The 21257-nt window shown below is 41.3% G+C and overlaps 1 protein-coding gene across 4 annotated transcripts; it reads right to left on the bottom strand.

The window, feature by feature from the left end:
• Nucleotides 1-290: 290 nt before the first annotated feature.
• Nucleotides 291-19856, bottom strand: LOC120024517 (vascular endothelial growth factor A-A-like). 4 transcript variants are annotated; one of them, XM_038968787.1, is made up of 8 exons: nt 18912-19855; nt 17114-17159; nt 14009-14205; nt 12608-12684; nt 7177-7209; nt 3825-3893; nt 2077-2220; nt 291-1873 (listed from the first exon to the last, which is right to left on the bottom strand). In XM_038968787.1, the coding sequence occupies exons 1-8, from the start codon at nt 18972-18974 to the stop codon at nt 1852-1854; spliced, it is 651 nt and encodes a 216-aa protein (XP_038824715.1). In that variant the 5' UTR covers nt 18975-19855; the 3' UTR covers nt 291-1851. The 4 variants fall into 4 exon arrangements, with proteins under 4 accessions (XP_038824715.1, XP_038824718.1, XP_038824716.1 ...); XM_038968790.1 differs by lacking the exon at nt 17114-17159 and having other exon boundaries at nt 18912-19856; XM_038968788.1 differs by lacking the exon at nt 3825-3893 and having other exon boundaries at nt 18912-19841.
• Between the last annotated feature and the right edge of the window lie 1401 nt (nt 19857-21257).

Raw genomic sequence — 21257 nt, 5'->3', positions numbered from 1 at the left:
TCTCACCTTTTTATTCATACACTATTTTGGTCTACAGATCTTTGTCAAAGGTGTTCAGGAATTTCTTCTTTTGAACCATGTTTTACATTCCACGGCACATGCTCTTATGAGCTGTGTGAGTGCATACCTTTTCGAGTTTCGTAGTCATAACAGATGTCAAAGATGGCTGTCGTATGTTGGAGAAGCTGTTTCAAACACAACACAAACAATAACTCATACAACCTCTTCAAAACCCACTGCTTCAAAACACAGCAACCGTTTCCTCAATTTGATATACAAAATAAGCAATATAATTTGTAAATAAATATGCTTTACTACTTTACACTGTCACAGAAAATAACATGTTAATATTGGAAAAGAAACAATAAGTACTATTATCATGAAATCATATATTCTTGATATTGCAGGTTGCTAGCTGTAATACAAACAGTTGACTTGGTAGGCCAAGCTTTCTTTTAGCAATGGTTTATTGTTATTTGCGTGATGGAGCTCAAGACAAGCATAAGCCTCCTCTGCCACACACACACACACACACACACACACACACACACACACACACACACACACACACACACACACACACACACACACACACACACGCCAAGACCATAGAGCAGGTTAAAAATCACACGCAGAACCTCCACCCTCTATAAAAAGGGTTGATAAATCCAGAATAGATGGCGTCCATATAAATGATCCATTTCAGGAATGTTAACGTAAAGGTTTTCTTTTTCTTATAAAAGCCTAGAGCAAAGTGTCTCCTTGTAGCTAGGCAGAATGGAGACCACAATGGCATCACATAGCAGGAAGGGGGGAAACCCAAAGGAACATAACACTTGATATATAAATAGATCAAATTAAATATGGGTAGAGGACTGAATACTGAAAATACTCTAACATTATAAATTATCTATAGTGGACTATGACATAATGGATATTAAGTATGTATAGTATATACAGACTGCTTGCCATCGATACTATTGCATTCTGTATTGAGTTCAACCACAGACAGCATACCATCCCCCTCCCCTCCCCCAAAAAGAAACAAAAATAATTTAAGAAGCTAATTCAGGATTTCTCACTCTAAAGTGATTAGCACAGTTTGTGAGGCACAGTTTCTCAATGGAATCAAGCTACAGTATCAGTTGTTTCTAGTGGTTTCCATATATACCAAAATCAATCATCAGTATCCCTTTAAAGGTTTTATGGCACTCCAAATCCAGTTCCGCTGCTAGCTAGGGCAGCAAAATACACAGTTCTAGCTTTCCACACGTTCCACGCATCAGCTCTAGAACTTCCTTTAAGGTAAAGGAAGTGCTGTCATAAAGGGACGGATTCCCATCTCCCATTGGCTGTCCTGCCATTGCCATTGGGCTCCTGCAAAGGGAGTCTATGGGTCATGAAGAATGTTTCAGAGGAAGAATGTTCTTCCTTCATCTTCTCTTCCTCTTCTATTCTGTGGATATACGTACCACATAGCAAGGTTTTGTTCCTCATGATTTGACACATAACCACAGTACACTCACACATATCCAGTGAAGTATTTGCATAAATGAATCAACAACAAAACCATAGTCCAGTCAAACGCCAAACGATGGGTTTTAGTTAGCTCTTTTAGCAGCAATACAAATTCTGTACTTTTTCTTTATCTCTCTCTTAGTATATACAGATACATTGGGATTATTTTTCTATTAATGTATTACTTCTTTCTCTCTCCCCCTCTCTTTTCTCTCTGCTGTTTCTCAGTCAGTCCAGGGGAACGCTTTCCACAAAGAAGATAAGCTCAGAGTTGAAAGTGCTGTGAAATATCTTGTGAATGTCCCTTCACGTTGTTTCATCTTAAGCTTAGACTCATCTTCTGGGCTTGTCACATCTGGGGATCACAGAGAAGACAGACAGAAACATATGATTGTATGAAAACACACACTCGTGGTCTTAGCGCCAATGTCTTGGTCAGGTTCTTGGCTAATGGTATGCCTTCATGTGGTCAAGAAATGCCACCAAACACCATCTTTGTTACCAAAAGGAGTTATGAGTCCAAGAGTGATATAACAAGCCCCCCACACACCCACACACCTGCAGGTCCTCTCGTTGAGCTCCAGCTGACGTGCCCTGCAGTCGGCGTCAGAGTTTCTGCAGGAACACTGGCAGGTCAGAGGGTTTTGGATGAACAAACGCTTTCTCCTCGCTAAACAGCCATCACAACATGGCTCGCACTGACTATAGACAGAGAGAGAGAGGGGAGGAAATGAGAAGGGGAAGGATGAAGAAGAGGAGAAATGAGGAAAGAAAAAGAGAGGGAGGATGTTTATTAATATGGTGTTAATATAGAAAAACACTTCCAAGGTCATTTTCCTTAAGGTCAACCCTCTTATCACATGCTGAAACTTCACACTCCCAGTGTCAATGTGCAGTCTCTGTCAATGTGCAGTCTGCGTCAATGTGCTGTCTGTGTAAATGTGCAGTCTGTGGTGTGGGTAAAAGAGGATGAATTGTAGCATGTGACCAGAGGGTTGTACAAAAACAGAACCACTTTGCAAGCAGCAAAATGACCCCTAAACCCTTCACTATCTCTCTCCCCCATCTCCTGGCTCCCGAGCCAATGCTGGCAGGGAGACCCCCTCCTACTGTCTCGTAGGGGGGAGTGATTTTTAGGATGATTGGCTTGCCCACGTACAGTATGCATTGTTTCGGTTAGACATGCACCAGCAAGCTTTGGCTGGGACGTGAGGCTTACAACAAAAAACTGTCAAATTCAACTCATCCCTAAAGATACAGGATGAGTTTTTATTGAATTAAAAGATTACAAGTAAATGTTTTCCCTTATAGACACAGATCAGATAGAGAACCAGTAGATACCAGAAGATAGATCTGGTTTAAATGACAGAACACTAGAGACTGTGCCATTATGTTCCCACACAGAGGTGTTAATAGTGGACAAAACCTTTTTCACTGAGTATGGGGGACGACAGACAGACATTCCATTGAGAACTAAAGGCACAGCACAACGAACAACTCTATTCTTTGACATTAAGACCATTTCAGAAACATGAGCACCTCTTTCCGGTGAAAACAGCACCAAACGAAACATCTTTTTGTGTTCTCTGTGTTGTTCAGACCCATAGAGGCAACAAAGAGAATGCACAAACAGAATGGGCTAAACAATTTGTTGGTTTACATAACCCAGAAAGAAACAACAATGTGATAGCCATCTCTCGTATCCTTATATCACAAACAAAGCCCAGTGATGGCGGACGGAACAGAAAAGCCTGTTTGGAGGGATAAAAAGAAACACAAAAAAAGAAAGAGGAAAAAAGGACAAGTTGGAGACACAGCAAAGTGAGACAGACGCAACACTGACATAGGCCTTGGATGATTCCCACAACAGATACTGGATTAGTGACATCGCCTGCAAAAAAGCCATGCTGGTAGGTTCAGTTCTGTTACCTTTACCATTACCCTATCACTCCATTCCTTCTCCCCCATCCCCCCCCCCCCCCCCCCCAGGGTGCCTTATCACCAGGGGGGTGGGGGTGGTCGTGAGGTAAGGAGGTAGGGTTATGGGTGAATCGCGTGAGGTGTGGTGATATGAGGTAGAAGTCCCCCCTAAACATAGATCTAGGATCAGATGTTATTTATTATTTAGGGATGACATCTATCTACAGTCTCATGCCAATTGATGTGTGTGGTGGTATTGGGCGAATAGAGTGAATAGAGAGCCAATGAATTAAAAGGGGCAAATGAAATCCTCCCAAACAAGCTGAATGATCAGAAACGCCACAGTCAGGTGCAGGTGGAGCGAGGAGAAGGCCGAGCTGACATACGCGTGGCCATTCTTTTTGTCGCGCTTTTTCTTTCGCTTTCTCTTTTGGCCTTTGCCCTTCCAGGGTTTTCTGGAAAAAGAGAAAGAAGCACAATAACGCAGAGACATCTGAGGAGGACGGACAGAGACAAATAAACTGAACAGAGTTCAGAGATCAGTTAGTCAATTGTTCATTCACACAGAGACTATATGGACTGAGAATGGACTGAAATAGAACCAAATGATGGTAATAAATCTAGAGGTTGAGACATTTTGTCACCGTTCTGGGAAAATAAATTAACAAAAGAACACTGGCTTCGAGACATTCTTTGTTTTATATTTTATTTAACTAGGCCAGTCAGTTAAGAACAAATTCTTATTTACAATGACGGCCTACCCCGGATGACGCTGGGCCAATTGTGCGCCACCCTATGGGACTCCCAATCACAGACGGATGCGATACAGCCCGGATTTGAACCAGGGATTGTAGTGACGCCTCTTGCACTGAGATGCAGTGCCTCAGAACGCTGCGCCACTCGGGTACCCTCTTACACCAGAAAGAAAGGGTTTCACAAGTTCCATATTTAAGTTTGGCTGTGGAAGTTTTTTTTTCTTCCCAAAACACTCCTTTGGCTACTCTTAACATTTTGAAATAAATACTGGATGATGAGGTGCAGCCGAGCTCGCTGATTCATCATGTTTGAGATAACAGTATATGAGATTTTACAGCTGCAGGGTATATAGTACCAGTCAAAAGTTTGGACACACATTCAAGGATTTTCTTTATCTGGACTATTTTCCACATTGTAGAATAATAGCGAAGACATCAAAACTATGAAATAACACATATGGAACCATGTAGTAACGAAAGAAAGTGTTAAATAAATCAAAATATATATATAAGTAGCCACCTTTTGCCTTGATGACAGCTTTGCACACTCTTGGCATTCTCTCAACCAGCTTCACCTGGAATGCTTTTCCAACAGTCTTGAAGGAGTTCCCACATATGCTGAGCACTTGTTGGCTGCTTTTCCTTCACTCTTCGGTCCAACTTATCCCAAACCATCTCAATTGGGTTGAGGTTGGGTGATTGTGGAGGCCAGGTCATCTGATGCAGCACTCCATCACTCTCCTTCTTGGTCAAATAGCCCTTACACAGCCTGGAGGTGTGTTGGATCATTATCCTGTTGAACAAATAAATGATATTCCCACTAAGTGCACACTAGATGGGATGGCGTATCGCTGCAGAATGCTGTGGTAGCCATGCTGGTTAAATGTGCCTTGAATTATAAATAAATCACTGACAGTATCACCAGCAAAGCACCCCCACACCATCACACCTCCTCCTCCATGCTTCACGGTGGGAACCACACATGCAGAGATCATCCGTTCACTTACTCTGCGTTTCACAAAGACACTGCGGTTGGAACCAAAAATCTTAAATTTGGACTCATGAGACCAAAGGTCATATTTCCACCGGTCTAATGTCCATTGCTCATGTTTCTTGGGCCAAGCAAGTCTCTTCTTCTTATTGGTGTCCTTTAGTAGTGGTTTCTCTGCAGAAATTCAACCATGAAGGCCTGGTTCATGCAGTCTCCTCTGAACAGTCGATGTTGACATATGTCTGTTACTTGAACTCAGTGAAGCATTTATTTGGGCTGCAATCATGAGGCTGGTAACTGTAATGAACTTATCCTCTGCAGCAGAGGTAACTCTGGGTCTTCCTTTACTGTGGCGGTCCTCATGAGAGACAGTTTCATCAAAGCATTTAATGGACTATCGTTTCTCTTAACTTATTTGAGCTGTTCTTGCCATAATATGGACTTGGTCTTTTACCAAATAAGGCTATCTTCTGTATACCATCACTACCTTGTCACAACACAACTGACTGGCTCAAACGCATTAAGAAGGAAAGAAATTCCACAAATGAACAATTAACATGTCACACCTGTTAATTGAAATGCATTCCAGGTGACTACCTCATGAAGCTGGTTTGAAAGAATGTCAAGGGTGTGCAAAGCTGTCATCAAGGCAAAGGGTGGCTACTTTGAAGAATCTACAATATAAAATATATTTTGATTTGTTTAACACTTTTTTGGTTACTACATGATTCCATATGTGTATTTCATAGTTTTGATGTCTTCACTATTATTCTACAATGTAGAGAATAGTAAAAATAAAGAAAAACCCTCGAACGAGTAGGTGTGTCCAAACATTTGACTGGCACTGTATATATAAAAATGTGACAAGAAAGGAACAGGCTTGGGTGAACCTGGACTTGAGTTAGCTTCCTTAGGATGATGACCAAAGGCCTTTTGGTAACATCATTAACACTACCACTGTGACTCTAACTACCAAAGAGGCCCCTGACCACAGCAAAGTCAGAGGTCAAAGTTGAGCCAACAGTAACGCACGGTAGCATCAACAACAGAAGTGTACAGAGTGTACAGTAGAATCATGGTGGCAAGGAGCACTAAAGCCATCACCCTTCAGACACATAGATGGTTAAAACAAGGTCGGTCAGAGGTCTCAGAAACAAACCCTCATCTATACTGCAGGATACCCGACACATAAAACCGAAATACTACCAAAATCCCTCGTAATGCTATAGGATTAGGCAATAGGAAAACGAGACAATCCCATGTAGAGGCAGAGAAGGCAGTATAACGACCCTTAGTACATCCTTTGGCGAATTGTAGTGGAACAGAACCACTAAAGCCAGACCCATAAACAGTGAAAAAAGAAAAGGTTAAAGAGGGTCTCTAAAAACACACAGCGTTATCTATACATCACAGGAGCCTGTAAAACAAAGGTAGAGACATGAACCCTGAGACATACTTAAAGACATGTATAGAGAGTAAAGGAAGGACCCTAACAGAGCAGTGTAAAGAGAAGCAGGTGTATTAAAAAAATGACAATAAATGAAAGGTGCCGAAGGCATTGACCTCATCAGGTGTCACTCATTCACCTGAATTGAAGTATTCTGTGGGTTTTCTGTGTGTCTCACCTGAGAGCTCAAAGGGTCATGGAATTAGAATGGATAGAAGGGATATGATTCTTTGTAAACTCCTAAACTACAGGAAGATCACTGGATCTGTGCCAACATGGTGGTGTCAGTGATCATTTGATACATTGTTGTATACTGTGTGTAACAACACAGGTTGAGAAAGAGAAATTCCGGAAACGTGTGAGCACAGGAGAGAGAGAGCGATAACGAGAGAGAGAGACAGAGAGAGAGAGAGAGAGAGAGAGAGAGAGAGAGAGAGAGAGAGAGAAAGACAATGCGAAAAAGACAGAGATGAACAAGAAAATAAAAAAACGTATCTTTTCAAATTAAGGCAGATAGTCACAACACAGCAAGAGTCTGTACTCACTTTTCTTTCTGTTCTTTCACTTCATTCTTTGGCCTGAAAGACAGAAACAAACATGATGCTACCTCATAGCCCACCGTTTGTTTCTTCGTAAACAGATTCACGTCAACAGTGGACAGAGACATAGGCATGGTATTATCTTGGGTGGCCCTGTAGCACTCTGCTACTCTAGTGTTGTCCATCCCTGATCCCTAAATAGTCATGACGATACTGTCGTTACCTCTGACAAGGCTGTCTTTCTCCCCGACTTATCTCCTTGAAACACACACACACACACACACACACACACACACACACACACACACACACACACACACACACACACACACACACACACACACACACACACACACACACACACACACACACACACACACACACACACACACACACACACATACAATATCTGATAACAATAGCAGATTGTCATGTCTATTTTGTCGCTCAACTTGATCATTTGGCTGTAACTGATTATAGAGCAACACATCTTCTGGCTCACAGCTAATCCAGTGGGTACAGGAGGTCAAGCATTGGGAAACGTCTCATTGCATAGTACTCATAGGTTCGGAGAAAACTCCTTAAAACTATACAGTCTACTTATAAACTAGGTAGTCACAAAAACATACAATGGTTTACTCATGTTTACTAATGGTTAACAAACTCCTAATTAAAGTGATATTGCGAGATTTTGGCAATGTTCAGATGAACTCATGGATAACATTTGTATGTCTCTGCATGCAGTTTGAAGGAAGTTGCCAAGGGACAGTTTGTATTAGAACAAAGAGGAATAGCTGATAAGCAGCAGAGAGGCCAGGTGCACCATTGAGCATGAAAGAACAGTGAAGACAAGAGACAAGAGCTCTCTTTTCTCTGTATATATCAATGATGTCAGTGATGTCGCTCTTGCTGCGGGTGATTCTTTGATCCACCTCTACGCAGACGACACCATTCTGTATACATCTGGCCCTTCTTTGGACACTGTGTTAACAAACCTCTAAACGAGCTTCAATGCCATACAACACTCCTTCCGTGGCCTCCAACTGCTCTTAAACGCTACTAAAACTAAATGCATGCTCTTCAACCGATCACTGCCTGCACCCGCCCGCCTGCCTAGCATCACTACTCTGGACGGATCTGACTTAGAATATGTGGACAACTATAAATACCTAGGTGTCTGGCTAGACTGTAAACTCTCCTTCCAGACTCATATTAAGCATCTCCAATCCAATCCTATTTGCAAAACAAAGCCTCCTTCACTCATGCTGCCGATCCTTGACTTTGGCGATGTAATTTACAAAATAGCCTCCAACACTCTACTCAGCAAATTGGATGAGGTCTATCACAGTGCCATCTGTTTTGTCACCAAAGTCCCATATACTACCCAGTATTGCGACCTGTATGCTCTCGTTGGCTGGTCCTCGCTACATATTCGTCGCCAAACCCACTGGCTCTGTAACGGCAGATTTCCTCCTCTTCGTCTGAAGAGGAGGTGTAGCAGGGATCGGACCAAGACGCAGCGTAGTTAGTGTTCATCATGTTTAATAACGACAAAACCGTGAACACTACAAAATAACAAATCCGAAACAGTCCTATCTGGTGCATAGACACAAAGACAGAAGACAACCACCCACAAACCCCAACACAAAACAGGCTACCTAAATATGGTTCCCAATCAGAGACAATGACTAACACCTGCCTCTGATTGAGAACCATATCAGGCCAAACATAGAAACGTGAAAACTAGACACACAACATAGAATGCCCACTCAGCTCACGTCCTGACCAACACTAAAACAAAGAAAACACAAAAGAACTATGGTCAGAACGTGACAGGCTCCATGTCATCTATAAGTCTTTGCTAGGTAAAGCTCCGCCTTATCTCAGCTCACTGGTCACCAAAGCAACACCCATCCGTAGAATGCGCTCCAGCAGGTATATTTCACTGGTCATCCCCAGAGCCAACACCTATTTTGGCTGCCTTTCCTTCCAGTTCTCTGCTGCCAATGACTGGAACGAATTTCAAAAATCACTGAAGTTGGAGACTTATATCTCCCTCACTAACTTCAAGCATCGGCTGTCAGAGCAGCTTACCGATCGCTGCAGCTGTACACAGCCCATCTGTAAATAGCCCATCCAACCAACTACCTACCTCATCCCCATATTTGTTTTTTGTTTTTTCTGCTCTTTTGCACACCAGTATTTATACCAGTATTTCTACTTGCACATCCTGTTCTGCACATCTATCACTCCAGTGTTAATTGCTAAATTGTAATAACTTCGCCACTACGGCCTATTTATTGCCTTACCTCCTTACTTCATTTGCACACACTGCATATAGATTTTCTATTGTGCTATTGACTGTATGTTTGTTTATCCCATGTGTATCTCTGTGTTGTTTTTGTCGCACTGCTTTGCTTTATCTTGGCCAGGTCGCAGATGTAAATGAGAACTTGTTCTCAACTAGCCTACCTGGTTAAATAAAGGTGAAAAACAAAAACAAAAAACGCCCCTATTGATCTTGTTTAGAGACAATGCAATTATCCTACCCAGACGAGCCTACAACACCACAATGCAATGAGTAATTGCATTATTGTTTTCAAGTGAGTACAAAATTCTATTCTAGGCTGGAAACGGCCGTGAAAATGTAATTTGAATAGTGGTGCAAAAGCCCTGTGATTTGAATGTTTCATTCCATTTGGATCAGTTGTGTCAACTTTCGACAGTTTACAAGGTCTAGAAAGGCACTGTAGCAGGCCAGTCTGACTGTATTTTTACTTCTGAAACTGAGATGTGCTGTCTGTTGCAGATCATCATTCTCCCAAATCGTCCTATAATGTGGACACATAAGTATGCTCTCGGCAGGCCCAGTTATTCTGGAAAGCTTAACGCACGCTCTGCCTCCTCTACGATATGAGCGGCTATTCCTCGTGCACCTAAAACCTAATGCTTCAATATAGCCTAAATATTAGTCATTTAACTTTGAAAATCTATTACCTTTTATCTGTGGCATAAACACAACCAGTCACAATGCTTTAATCTGATGATGCTACTTCAGTATCGAAGCCAAGCCTTCGATACTGGGTACAAGGTAGGGAGGGATGTACAGTGCATTTGGAAAATTATTCAGACCCATTGACATTTTCCACATTTTGTTACGTTACAGCCTTATTCTAAAACTGATTAAATTAATTTTTCCCTTATCAATCTACACACAACACCCCATAATGAAAAAGTAAAAACAGGATTTTAGAAATGTTTGCAAATGTATTAAAAATAAAAAACAGAAATATCTTATTTACATAGGAATTCAGACCATTTGCTATGACACTTAAAATTGAGCTCAGCTGCATCTTGTTTCCATTGATCATCCTTGAGATGTTTCCACAACTTGATTGGAGTCCACCTGTAGTAAATTCAATTGATTGGACATAATTTGGAAAGGCACACACCTGTCTATATAAGGTCCCACAGTTGACAGTGCATGTCAGAGCAAAAACCAAGCCATGAGGTCGAAGGAATTGTCCGTAGAGCTCAGAGACAGGATTGTGTCGAGGCACAGATCTGGGGAAGGGTACCAAAACATTTCTGCAGCATTGATGGTCCCCAAAAACACAGTGGCCTCCATCATTCTTAAATGGAAGAAGTTTGGAACCACCACTCCTCAGTAAAAGGCACATGATAGCCCGCTTGTAGTTTGCCAAAATGCACCTAAAGGACTCTCAGACCATGAGAAACAAGATTCTCTGGTCTAATGAAACCAAGATTGAACTTCATGCCAAGCGTCATGAATGCCAAGAGTCACGTCTGCATGAAACCTGGCACCATCCCTAAGGTGAAGCATGGTGCTGGAAGCATCATGCTGTGGGGATGTTTTTCAGCGACAGGGACTGGGAGACTAGTCAGGATCGAGGGAAAGATGAATGGAGCAAAGTACAGAGAGATCCTTGATGAAAACCTGCTCCAGAGCACTCAGGAACTCAGACTGGGGCGAAGGTTTACCTTCCAACAGAACAACGACCCTAAGCACACAGCCAAGACAACGTGGGAGTGGCTTCGGGACAAGTCTCTGAATGTCCTTGAGTGGCCCAGCCAGAGCCCGGACTTGAACGCAATTGAACATCTCTGGAGAGACCTAAAAGTAGCTGTGCTGCAACACTCCCCATCCAACCTGACAGAGCTTGAGAGGATCTGTAGAGAAGAATGGGAGAAACTGACCAAATACAGGTGTGCCAAGCTTGTAGCATCATACCCAAGAAGACTCGAAGCTGTAATCGCTGCCAAAGGTGCTTCAACAAAGTATTGAGTAAAGGGTCTGAATACTTATGTAAATGTTATATTTCCGTTTTATTCATTTTTTGTTGAAAAATCAAAAAAACTGTTTTTACATTGTCATTATGGGGTAGAGTTTGTAGATTGATGAGGGGAAGAAACAAAAATGTAATCAATTTTAGAATAAGGATGTAACGTAACAAAATGTGGAAAAAGTCAAGGGGTCTGAATACTTTCCGAATGCACTGTATTTTCTGTTTATCGAGATTGAGTATATCAATTTAATTGTGGTGTTGAAAACGCAAACCATAATGTTGAAGCGCCTGAAGTTGGTAATCGGTATACAGTTATGCTTTGCTTATTAGTCGTGTGGTGCATTGCACAGAAACCTGTTGGTGAAAAATGTGTTGTATATATTTGATATAATTATAAAGACAGTTTCAAAATTGTGATAATTCCTGTAGACCTCCAGTTATTGCGCTAAATCTAGTTAGCAATGACTCGTGAAACTACCTTCAACTTCCTTCAAACTGCACGCATCAACATAAAAATGGAATCCATGAATTCATCTGACCGAAAACTGCTTGATTGACAAACATCTTGCACTATCCCTTTAATGGTTTATGAGCAGTTTGTGAGCAGCTTATATGCAGGTTATGAAAAGGTGGAAATGCTACACACTGAACTTAGCCTCCACGAGTAAGATAAAAAAATTCACATTTTTTTTGTAGAAATGAACAGCTATGAACAGCTATCTTACTCGTGGAGGCTAAGTTCAGTGTGTAGCATTTCCACCTTTTCATAACCTGCATATAAGCTAAAGGAAAACACTGATACGTGGTTCATGCAATGTGACTTTTCTGTGACCTGCAGAGTTTAAATCAAATCAAATCAAATGTATTTATATAGCCCTTCTTACATCAGCTGATAATCTCAAAGTGCTGTACAGAAACCCAGCCTAAAACCCCAAACAGCAAGCAATGCAGGTGTAGAAGCAAAGTGACTCTGCATGCACTATGTGATCTGGATGGACCAGACCAGACCAAACCAATTACTCTAATTTATCTAAAATCCCCTGAATTCCTTGTAGAAAGACCTCCATATGCCCTGAACTGAGAATAGATAGTTTGTGAGTGTATACGTGCAGCATGTGTACACTTCTTACCTGCATTCACATGCATTGTGTTCTGTAAAACTCATGAAGATATCATTTTGTTGCTTGTGGGGTTTTATTCTTTTTATCTGTGGAAACAGGAGAAGACAGAGTCGAATATAGATGGGTCAAACATGCTCACATATACACTCCATCCTTTCCCACCTGCTCTAGGACATACACTACCGTTCAAAAAACGCCTCACAAGTCCTCAACTGGAAGCTTCATTAAATAGTACCCGCAAAACACAGGTCTCAATGTCAACAGCGAAGAGGCGACTCCGGGATGCTGGCTTTCTAGGCAGAGTTCCTCTGTCCAGTGTCTGTGTTCTTTTGCCCATCTTAATCTTTTCTTTTTATTGGCCAGTCTGAGATATGGCTTTTTCTTTGCAACTGCCTAGAAGGCCAGCATCCCGGAGTCGCCTCTTCACTGTTGACGTTGAGACTGGTGTTTTGCGGGGACTATTTAATGAAGCTGCCAGTTGAGGATTTGTGAGGCGTTTGTTTCTCAAACTAGACACTCTAATGTACTTGTCCTCTTGCTCAGTTGTGCACCGGGGCCTCCTACTCCTCTTTCTATTCTAGTTAGAGCCAGTTTGCGCTGTTCTGTGAAGGGAGTAGTACACAGCAATGTACGAGATCTTCAGTTTCTTGGCAATGTTTCGCATGGAATAGCCTTCATTTCTCAGAACAAGAATAGACTGACGAGTTTCAGAAGAAAGTTTTTTGTTTCTGGCCATTTTGAGCCTGTAATCAAACCCACAAATGCTGATGCTCCAGATACTCAACTAGGCTAAAGAAGGCCAGTTTTATTGCTTCTTTAATCAGAACAACAGTTTTCAGCTGTGCTAACATAATTGCAAAAGGGTTTTCTAATGATCAATTAGCCTTTTAAAAGGATAAACTTGGATTAGCTAACACAACGTGCCATTGGAACACAGGAGTGATGGTTGCTGATAATGGGCCTCTGTACGCCTATGTAGATATTCCATAAAAAATCTGCCGTTTCCAGCTACAATAGTCATTTACAACATTAACAATGTCTACACTGTATTTCTGATCAATTTGATGTTATTTTAATGGACAAAAAATGTGCTTTCCTTTCAAAAACAAAGACATTTCTAAGTGACCCCAAACTTTTGAACGGTAGTGTATACCCAAATATACTAGAACATATACTGTTTACACTCTCATATACAGACCCACATAACTTGAGACGCATTGCGTTATAAAGGGCCATTCTGGAGAGGTGGCCAGTCAAAATGTAAGAGATTAGAGATAAACAGTCAAAGGTTAGGGGTCAGTCTCTCACCTCCTTGGAGACGACTCTGTTATATGTAGAAGTAGGGTTGTAGGAGTTAAATGTGTGATGGAGATGTGTAAGGGTAAAAATGTCAAACGCTCAGTCTCTCACCTCCATGGTGATGTTATGCGTGGAGGTTGGCGTACACTGTAGCATCTCGTCGTTGCAGCAGCCTGCACAGCGTGTCAGCACCACACAGGATGGGATGAAGATGTGTTCTACCTCCTCTGGGTACTCCTGTAGGATCTCTACCAGCAGCTCCCTGGGCTGACACAGGCTCTTATTGTACACCTCCATGAAGGAGATCACTGAGGAGAGACATGCACACCCATTTAATACACCAAGAACCTATACACACATACTGCACAGTGCCTTCAGGAAGTTTTCACACCCCTTGATTTTTCCCACAACCTGAATATAAAATGGATAAATTGAGATACTGTCACTGACCTACACACAACACCCCATAATGTCAAAGTGGAATTATGTTTTTCGAAATCTTTACAAATGAATTAAGAATGAAAAGCTGAAATGTCTTGAGTCAGTGAGTATTCAACCCCTTTACGGCAAGCCTAAATAAGTTCAGGAGTAAACATTTGCTTAACAAGTCACATAATAAGTTGCATGGACTCACTAACCACGTTTCCATCCACAGTTTATATGCGAGTAAAGTTATGTTGTATTAAAAAAAATGACAGCTGTGGTGGAAGCAGGAAGTTTTGGTGTACTTTTATAAATGCCGACAGATCATTTGTTCATACATGTGGGATCGTTCAAGTAAGTTTATATTGTAATACTTCTGACAGCCAACTTTCTAGCTCCGCCCATAACTTCCAGACTTCATAGCATTCCCAGAAAGCATGGATTATTGAGTCATTATTAGAGCAAGGGTCTTGTTCTTGTTCTTGTGACATGATGATTGATGCTTGACTGCCGTTTGACAAATAAAAAATATTCTCGATCTTATCCATAATAATCTCATCAAGTAGACTAGCTAACCCGCACAACCTACCTGCACTGTATCTGCGAGCTGTTGGCTAGAGTGCAGGTGCCAAGACCAGAGTAGGTACATTTGCTATTTAACACAACAGTTTTCATAACAAAACTATCGGTAGAGTTGAAAATGTGATTGAAACACATTGAACTTTAGATAATTTTTTTCTGTACATGAAAATTTAAGCGAAAAAGTACATTTTGTGTGCAGTACGTCATCACACACTCATATTTTATCCGCAACAAGTCCATTTGGTGGAAACATACCATTGGTAGGGAAATTAGCATATTTTCATGTGGATTCTAGAATATTCGCATGAAATTCTGTTGCCAATTGGATGGAAACCTAGCTACTGTGTGCAATAATACTGTTTAACAAATAACACTGTACCCCACAAATACAATTATCTATAAGGTCTTTGAATCTGTGTTTGAATTTCAAACACAGATTCAAACACAGATTCAGGTTTTCCAATGCCTCGCAAAGAAGGGCACCTATTGGTAGATGGGTGAAAAAAAAAGCAGATACTGAATACCCCTTTGAGCATTATTAATTACACTTTGGATGGTTTGTCAATACACCCAGTCACTACAAAGATACAGGCGTCCTTCCTAACTCAGTAGCCGGAGAGGAAGGAAACCACTCCGGGATTTCACCATGAGGCCAACGGTGACATTAACACAGTTCCAGAGTTTAATGGTTGTGATAGGAGAAAACTGAGGATTGCTCAACAACATTGTAGTTACTCCACAATACCAACCTAATTGACAGAGTGAAAAGAAGGAAGGCTGTAAAGAATTTAAAAAAATCAAAAACATGCATCCTGTTTGCAACAGGGCACTAAAGTAATACTGCAAAAAATATGACAAAGCAATTAACTTTTTGTCCTGAATACAAAGTGTTATGTTTGGGGCAAATTCAATACAACACATTACTGAGTACTACTCTCCATATGTTCAAGCATTGTGGTGGCTGCATCATGTTATGGGTATGCTAGTAATTGTTAAGGACTGGGGAGTTTTTCAGGATAAAACATGTACATGTTCCTGAGTGGCCGAGTTACAGTTTTGACTTAAATCTGCTTGTAAATCTATGGCAAGACCTGAAAATGTTTTTAATAACAATGATCAGCAACCAATTCGACAGAGTTTGAAGAATTTTGAAAAGAATAATGGGCAAATGTTCACATTCCAGGTTTGGAAAGCTCTTAAGAGACTTACTAAGAAAGACTCACAGCTGTTATCACTGCCAAAGGTGATTCTAACATGTATTGACTCAGGGGGTTGAATACTTATCTAAATCAAGATATGTTAGTTTCATTTTTCATAAAAACATTTCTTCCACTTTTAAATAATAGTTTGTGTAGATCGTTAACAAAGAAATTACAATTAAATCCATTTTAACAAAAAAAATGTAAAAAGACCAAGGGTATAAACACTTTCTGAAGGCACTGTACATACTCCACGCACGCACACCCCCCCCCCCCCCCCCCCCCCCCACACACACACATTACAAAATATACGTCTACTACATACACTTTCCTTCAACAACCGGCATCACCCATCAAGGTATCCCCCTCCCTTCCCCTCTCACTGTGGATGTGGTATGCTTCTGTACCGACTTCCTCTTTCTCTCCCTCTCTCAGCCCCACAGTGCTGTGAAGCACTAAACACATTGTAGCCTAGTGGTGCACATGTTGGGAAAGACATTGAGACACCACATACAGACAACTCTTGCTTCCTCATGGAGAGAAAGGGATAAATTGGAAATAATAGCACACCCCCTGCAGTGTCCTATTCCAGCCAAATCAAGCATAGTATGAAACAATCACATATAAAGTTCAGCTTTTGATTAAGAGAGCAGCCCCTTTCCTAATATTGTGCAACATAGGCTTGTGTAAAGAAGCCAAGAGGGCCAGAGACTAAATTCCATTCTAAAAAAAGTATTTCCACATCTTAACCTTAAACAATATTTCAAATGGAATCTGTGGAGATTAACTGAAAATGGACAATACTCTGTTTGAAATGTGTTACTATTGTTTCAATGTTGGAGCCTACATCAGCCAACATGAGAACATGGTGCAGTTGGGCTTCCTTCCGCCAGGCGGCGTGGGTCTCCCTGTGCTCTCAAGGTGAACCACACAAACCCCGTTTCATTGGCAGTTTGCCTGCGAGGGAGCCCATAGAAAGCTCTATTCCCACCGTGCCCTATCGAACACCTACCGCCGTCATGCGCACTCCTCCCTCCTTCCTTATGTATGTGGGCACTCTGCGCGGGAGAAAGGAAAAGGGGTAGACAAATTGGCGATTAAATTGTATCCTTACGTTCATGAATTTCATACAGTGCATTTCACATTGACTAACGTGCAACCAAAGAGGCTACGTGGCGCAGACATACGATATGACGTTGGACGCTGTCAAAGACCACGCGGTGTGTTTGTTTTGTTTCATAGCCAAGGCTACATTATCTTTCCCTGAAGAAGTTTTAGGCCTATGTTTGCAAATGTTACAATTTCATTCTCTATATGAGTTTAAGCTACACAACTCAATAGAGACCACTGTTGCTACAATGACCCGCATCTAGCCCACAGTTTTCTACATTTATTCACGGTAATTGCTGTCAGTCTCTCCATAGTGACTGGCATCTTTCCACTTTACGCAAGCAAACTCGCGCAATATCTGACCAGGATTGCATGAGGCCTGGAGATGGATTACCTAGTGGCTTTCAGTGAGGACTACAGTGTTTAGTCGGAGCAACGCAAGCGCATAATGTAACAACCAGTGAACATTTCACCCCTGCCAAAAGTAAAATAGACCCGGTTTCTTTTCAGGCAGCGGCTATCTCCGCCCCTTGGGTGGTGTGAGGGACCGGCGATTGGGGCTTACAAAAGAGTGGCCGCAACACTTAGAATGCTGTTATTAATGGGGTGGGTGTCAAGCTGCGAACACCTGCCCATGGACAATCTGATGATATTACTAATTACGGCCAGTTGCTTTGACTAAGCAGGGTTGATTATAAGAGCTCGTTTAACACCCCAAAAACGCTTGACTGGTCTCTAGGGAATTAACGGGTTGACGTTGTAGGGGCGCGGGAGAGACTCGAAAGAGAGGTGGGCTGCTTGGGCACGGGACCCCTGCAGGGTTAAAAGATAGGCCTTTGTGGGGCTATTAGTTGTAAAACTGTATTTGAGTGTTCATAATATAAAGGTCTAATAGATACCTAGGCCTATAACGTATGAGCCATTGGAAATTTATGGACCGCCCCAGGTACTGAGAAAGTCGGCCTATATGCCAATTCAATATCATTCAGGAGTTTAACATATTCAGGCCAGTGTTTACTATAACTATTGGTTGGCGTTTTTGTTTCCCCCTAAACTTTCGTTCTAAGGTTATGAGGAGGCTTTAACATCTTAATTAATGGTTTGCAAACCAGCAGACCTCCACGTCTACATTGTAAACTCTAAAGTCATTTTAAAGCCATATTAAAATATTAAGCCAATGCCCCATTTGTCAGAATTTAGAATTTAAAATGTGGGTGGGTAGTGGTAGGATATTCTAATAATGTGGACTAAAATGAAGCCAGGATCGAATGCGCAGGCAGCGAACCTGTTGCCATGTCTCTTTGAATCGAAAATGCCGCTGCTACGCCTTTAAAGCGTAATAATATTGCCAAGGTGGTTCTGAGCAGGCCCGCAATCACCAGAAGAGACGAAACTTCCTCACATTCGTTCAAAACCATTAGCCCTTACATATTCCACCTATGAACGGCAAACGCACAAGCCACCACGTCAGACAGTAGGCTAAATAGGCCTGCCTACGTGAAGTCGGTGTAGTGTCAGTTTTGCATAATTGCTATTTACATATCGCTGAAGCCGTGAAACATTTTGAGGTTGTTAAACATGAGTAATGACCTAGGAAGGGGAGCGACAAGGACGACCTACAGTTGACCACATTTCACAAATATAATCAATTTCTTGACGTCCATTTAGAGACACTGGGTCTGTTATAACATATAACTTACCTTGACAGCTGACAAATACAGAAGTGACAGGAGAAATAATGTTATCAAACTGTCAAAGTTCATGATTGAAATTCCAAATGCAAATGTCGATTTAAAATCCAAGCGGGTCGTCTGGCGATTTCTTCCAAAGCATTTGTAAAGTTTAAAACAGTAATAACAAAGTGTAATAACTGTTAGAACTTCTGTAAAAGGGGGACCGGGGTCTGTAGTGGCGTCAAATCCATTTTGGTCCCACGGTCGGAGCAGGCAAGACACCTGAGCAAAAATCGGTTGAGCATAATGACTTTCTTTCAACTGTTGCCAATAATTTTCAAGATATCCAGAAACATTAGAATCCAGGATGCGTATCTTTTCACATTGTTCTGGAGTAGACCTTTATTTTCTTCAAATGAAATTGCAATCCACATTACAGGGGTAATTCCATACTTGGTGTGCAAGCAGTCTCCAAATGTGAGTCCATTGGAAAAAGGAAAATTGCTATTAGCCTACAGAAACTTTCTGTCCTACGCAATTAGCCTACATTCGTGTCAACCCCAGAACAGTGTTTACAATCACATTCACAGAATCCACTCTGTTTTGAAATCCGTCAAAACTTCCAACCGTGACAGAAACTGCCGTTTATTTTCGCTTCCTGCTCGTTCCCAGTTTGCGTGATCCCAGCTTTCTTATGTCCTCTTGAAATCGTTAACGCATCACCGTAAAATATTTTCGGAGGTCTAAAACATCTCCTCCCGTTTCGGCCTCTTGTGCGGCAACACTGTCGAATTGTCGTGAGGCAAGGAGGGATGGTCGTCTCTAGCTTCTATACCCACAAAGACATAGGCTAAACCCCGCCCATTTGTACAATTCTTCTTCTTAAAATGTGATTTTAAACCTAATCCTAACCTTAACCCTCACCTTGTGCCTAACCCTGACCTTAAATTAAAACCAAAAAGCAAATTTGTGTATCCAATGTTGACTTTATGGCTGTGGAATCTGACTAGCTAGTGGAAACGAGGGGCCTGATTTATGGTCGTCACTAGTTACCACATCCACAAAGTCATATGGCTAAACCCCGCCTATTTCTACAATTCTCTTCTTAAAATCTGCTTTTAAACATAAACATAACCATGACCTTAACCACACTGCTAACCTTATGTCTAACACTAACCTTAAATTAAGACCAAAAAGCTTTGTTTTCATACATTTTTACGATAAAGCCCATTTCGATTTTGTGGCTGTGGTAACTAGTGACAACCCTCATTTATCAACGGTATGTACATTTCTTACTAAATTCTGTCGTGTGGAGATTTTAGGATTAGGTGGGCTACCCAAAATATACATGTTTTCATTGATAAATCAGAGCCATATTATTATTATATTTGTGCACTTGTGAACAAGCGCATACAACCCCGCCTGGAAAACGCCCTCCATTCACCTTTTATGGTAACAAAAAACGCCCTCATTTGCTGTATGATTTGGAACTGGGCCATGCCCGTTTCTAATAGAAAGGGGAATAGCAAATTTGATCACATTTCTATAGAAGTGTGGGCAGAATGTTTTAGTCTTTTGCAGTGACTTTTTAAAACAAAAAAATGCATGCTGCCTATAGCGAGTGCAAAAAACTAGCCGCACATCCTGCAAGATTGATTGTCTATTGAACAATTTAAAAGTAAATTCTGCCCACAGCTCACATTTTTATGCAAAAGATTAAGTGTTGTTCAATATTTTGTTTATTAATACATGGTTGTGTTTCTATCATCTGCCTTGGTATAGACTCTGAGATTAAAGGGTAGGAAGCATGAGTTTTTACTCACCAATGTAACAGAGACTTAATAACTTAGTTATAGTCACAATCTGGTTACCTATAAGTACGAATATAGTCATGTTTTTAATTATTACATATTTATTAACTTATTTCCGGATAACTTCTAACCTACCCACAATGCACTATTTCTCAACATCGTATTGAGGATCTACTCTGTACTACCAAGTTTGCTTGATAGTTCAGTAGCTAGCTCAAGCTGGCTTACGTTAGCTACACCTCATGTTATTCACAGACTTTGTTATCTATTGTGAACCCGTTAGCACGGCAGGCTCTGGTGCTTTCTTGCCTTGGAGTCAAAACAAAAATCATACCTGCTTGCTCTTTGTGTAGTACCTCATCTGTTCTCCTTTTTGTTTTGTCAACTTTCGTCATGTTCTCTCTGAAGAAGGCTATGGGAGTTTTGTAACTTTTCCCACCTTGGCTTAGTGCTAGTGCACTAGCTGCCTGACATCTAGAATCTATCTATTTTGTATTTCAGCCTGGTGAAGCGACCGCCTCCCCCTTGCATCAAACACCTCCATTTCCCCTAAATTAACAAT

The sequence above is a fragment of the Salvelinus namaycush genome, chromosome 29 (genome assembly GCF_016432855.1).
Source record: "Salvelinus namaycush isolate Seneca chromosome 29, SaNama_1.0, whole genome shotgun sequence".
NCBI lineage: Eukaryota > Metazoa > Chordata > Actinopteri > Salmoniformes > Salmonidae > Salvelinus > Salvelinus namaycush.
Note: the sequence above shows the minus strand (reverse complement) of the source record. Positions and strands in the feature narration are given on the sequence as shown.

Excerpts from the sequence above, each read along its gene's own strand:
- LOC120024517 (XM_038968787.1), bottom strand. The coding sequence starts at position 18,974 with ATGAACTTTGACAGTTTGATAACATTATTTCTCCTGTCACTTCTGTAT. Across the intron at positions 7,210-12,607 it reads CACAATGCATGTGAATGCAG|GCCAAAGAATGAAGTGAAAG; the intron begins GTAAGAAGTGTA and ends TCTGTCTTTCAG. Across the intron at positions 1,874-2,076 it reads CTCAACGAGAGGACCTGCAG|ATGTGACAAGCCCAGAAGAT; the intron begins GTGTGTGGGTGT and ends TGTGATCCCCAG.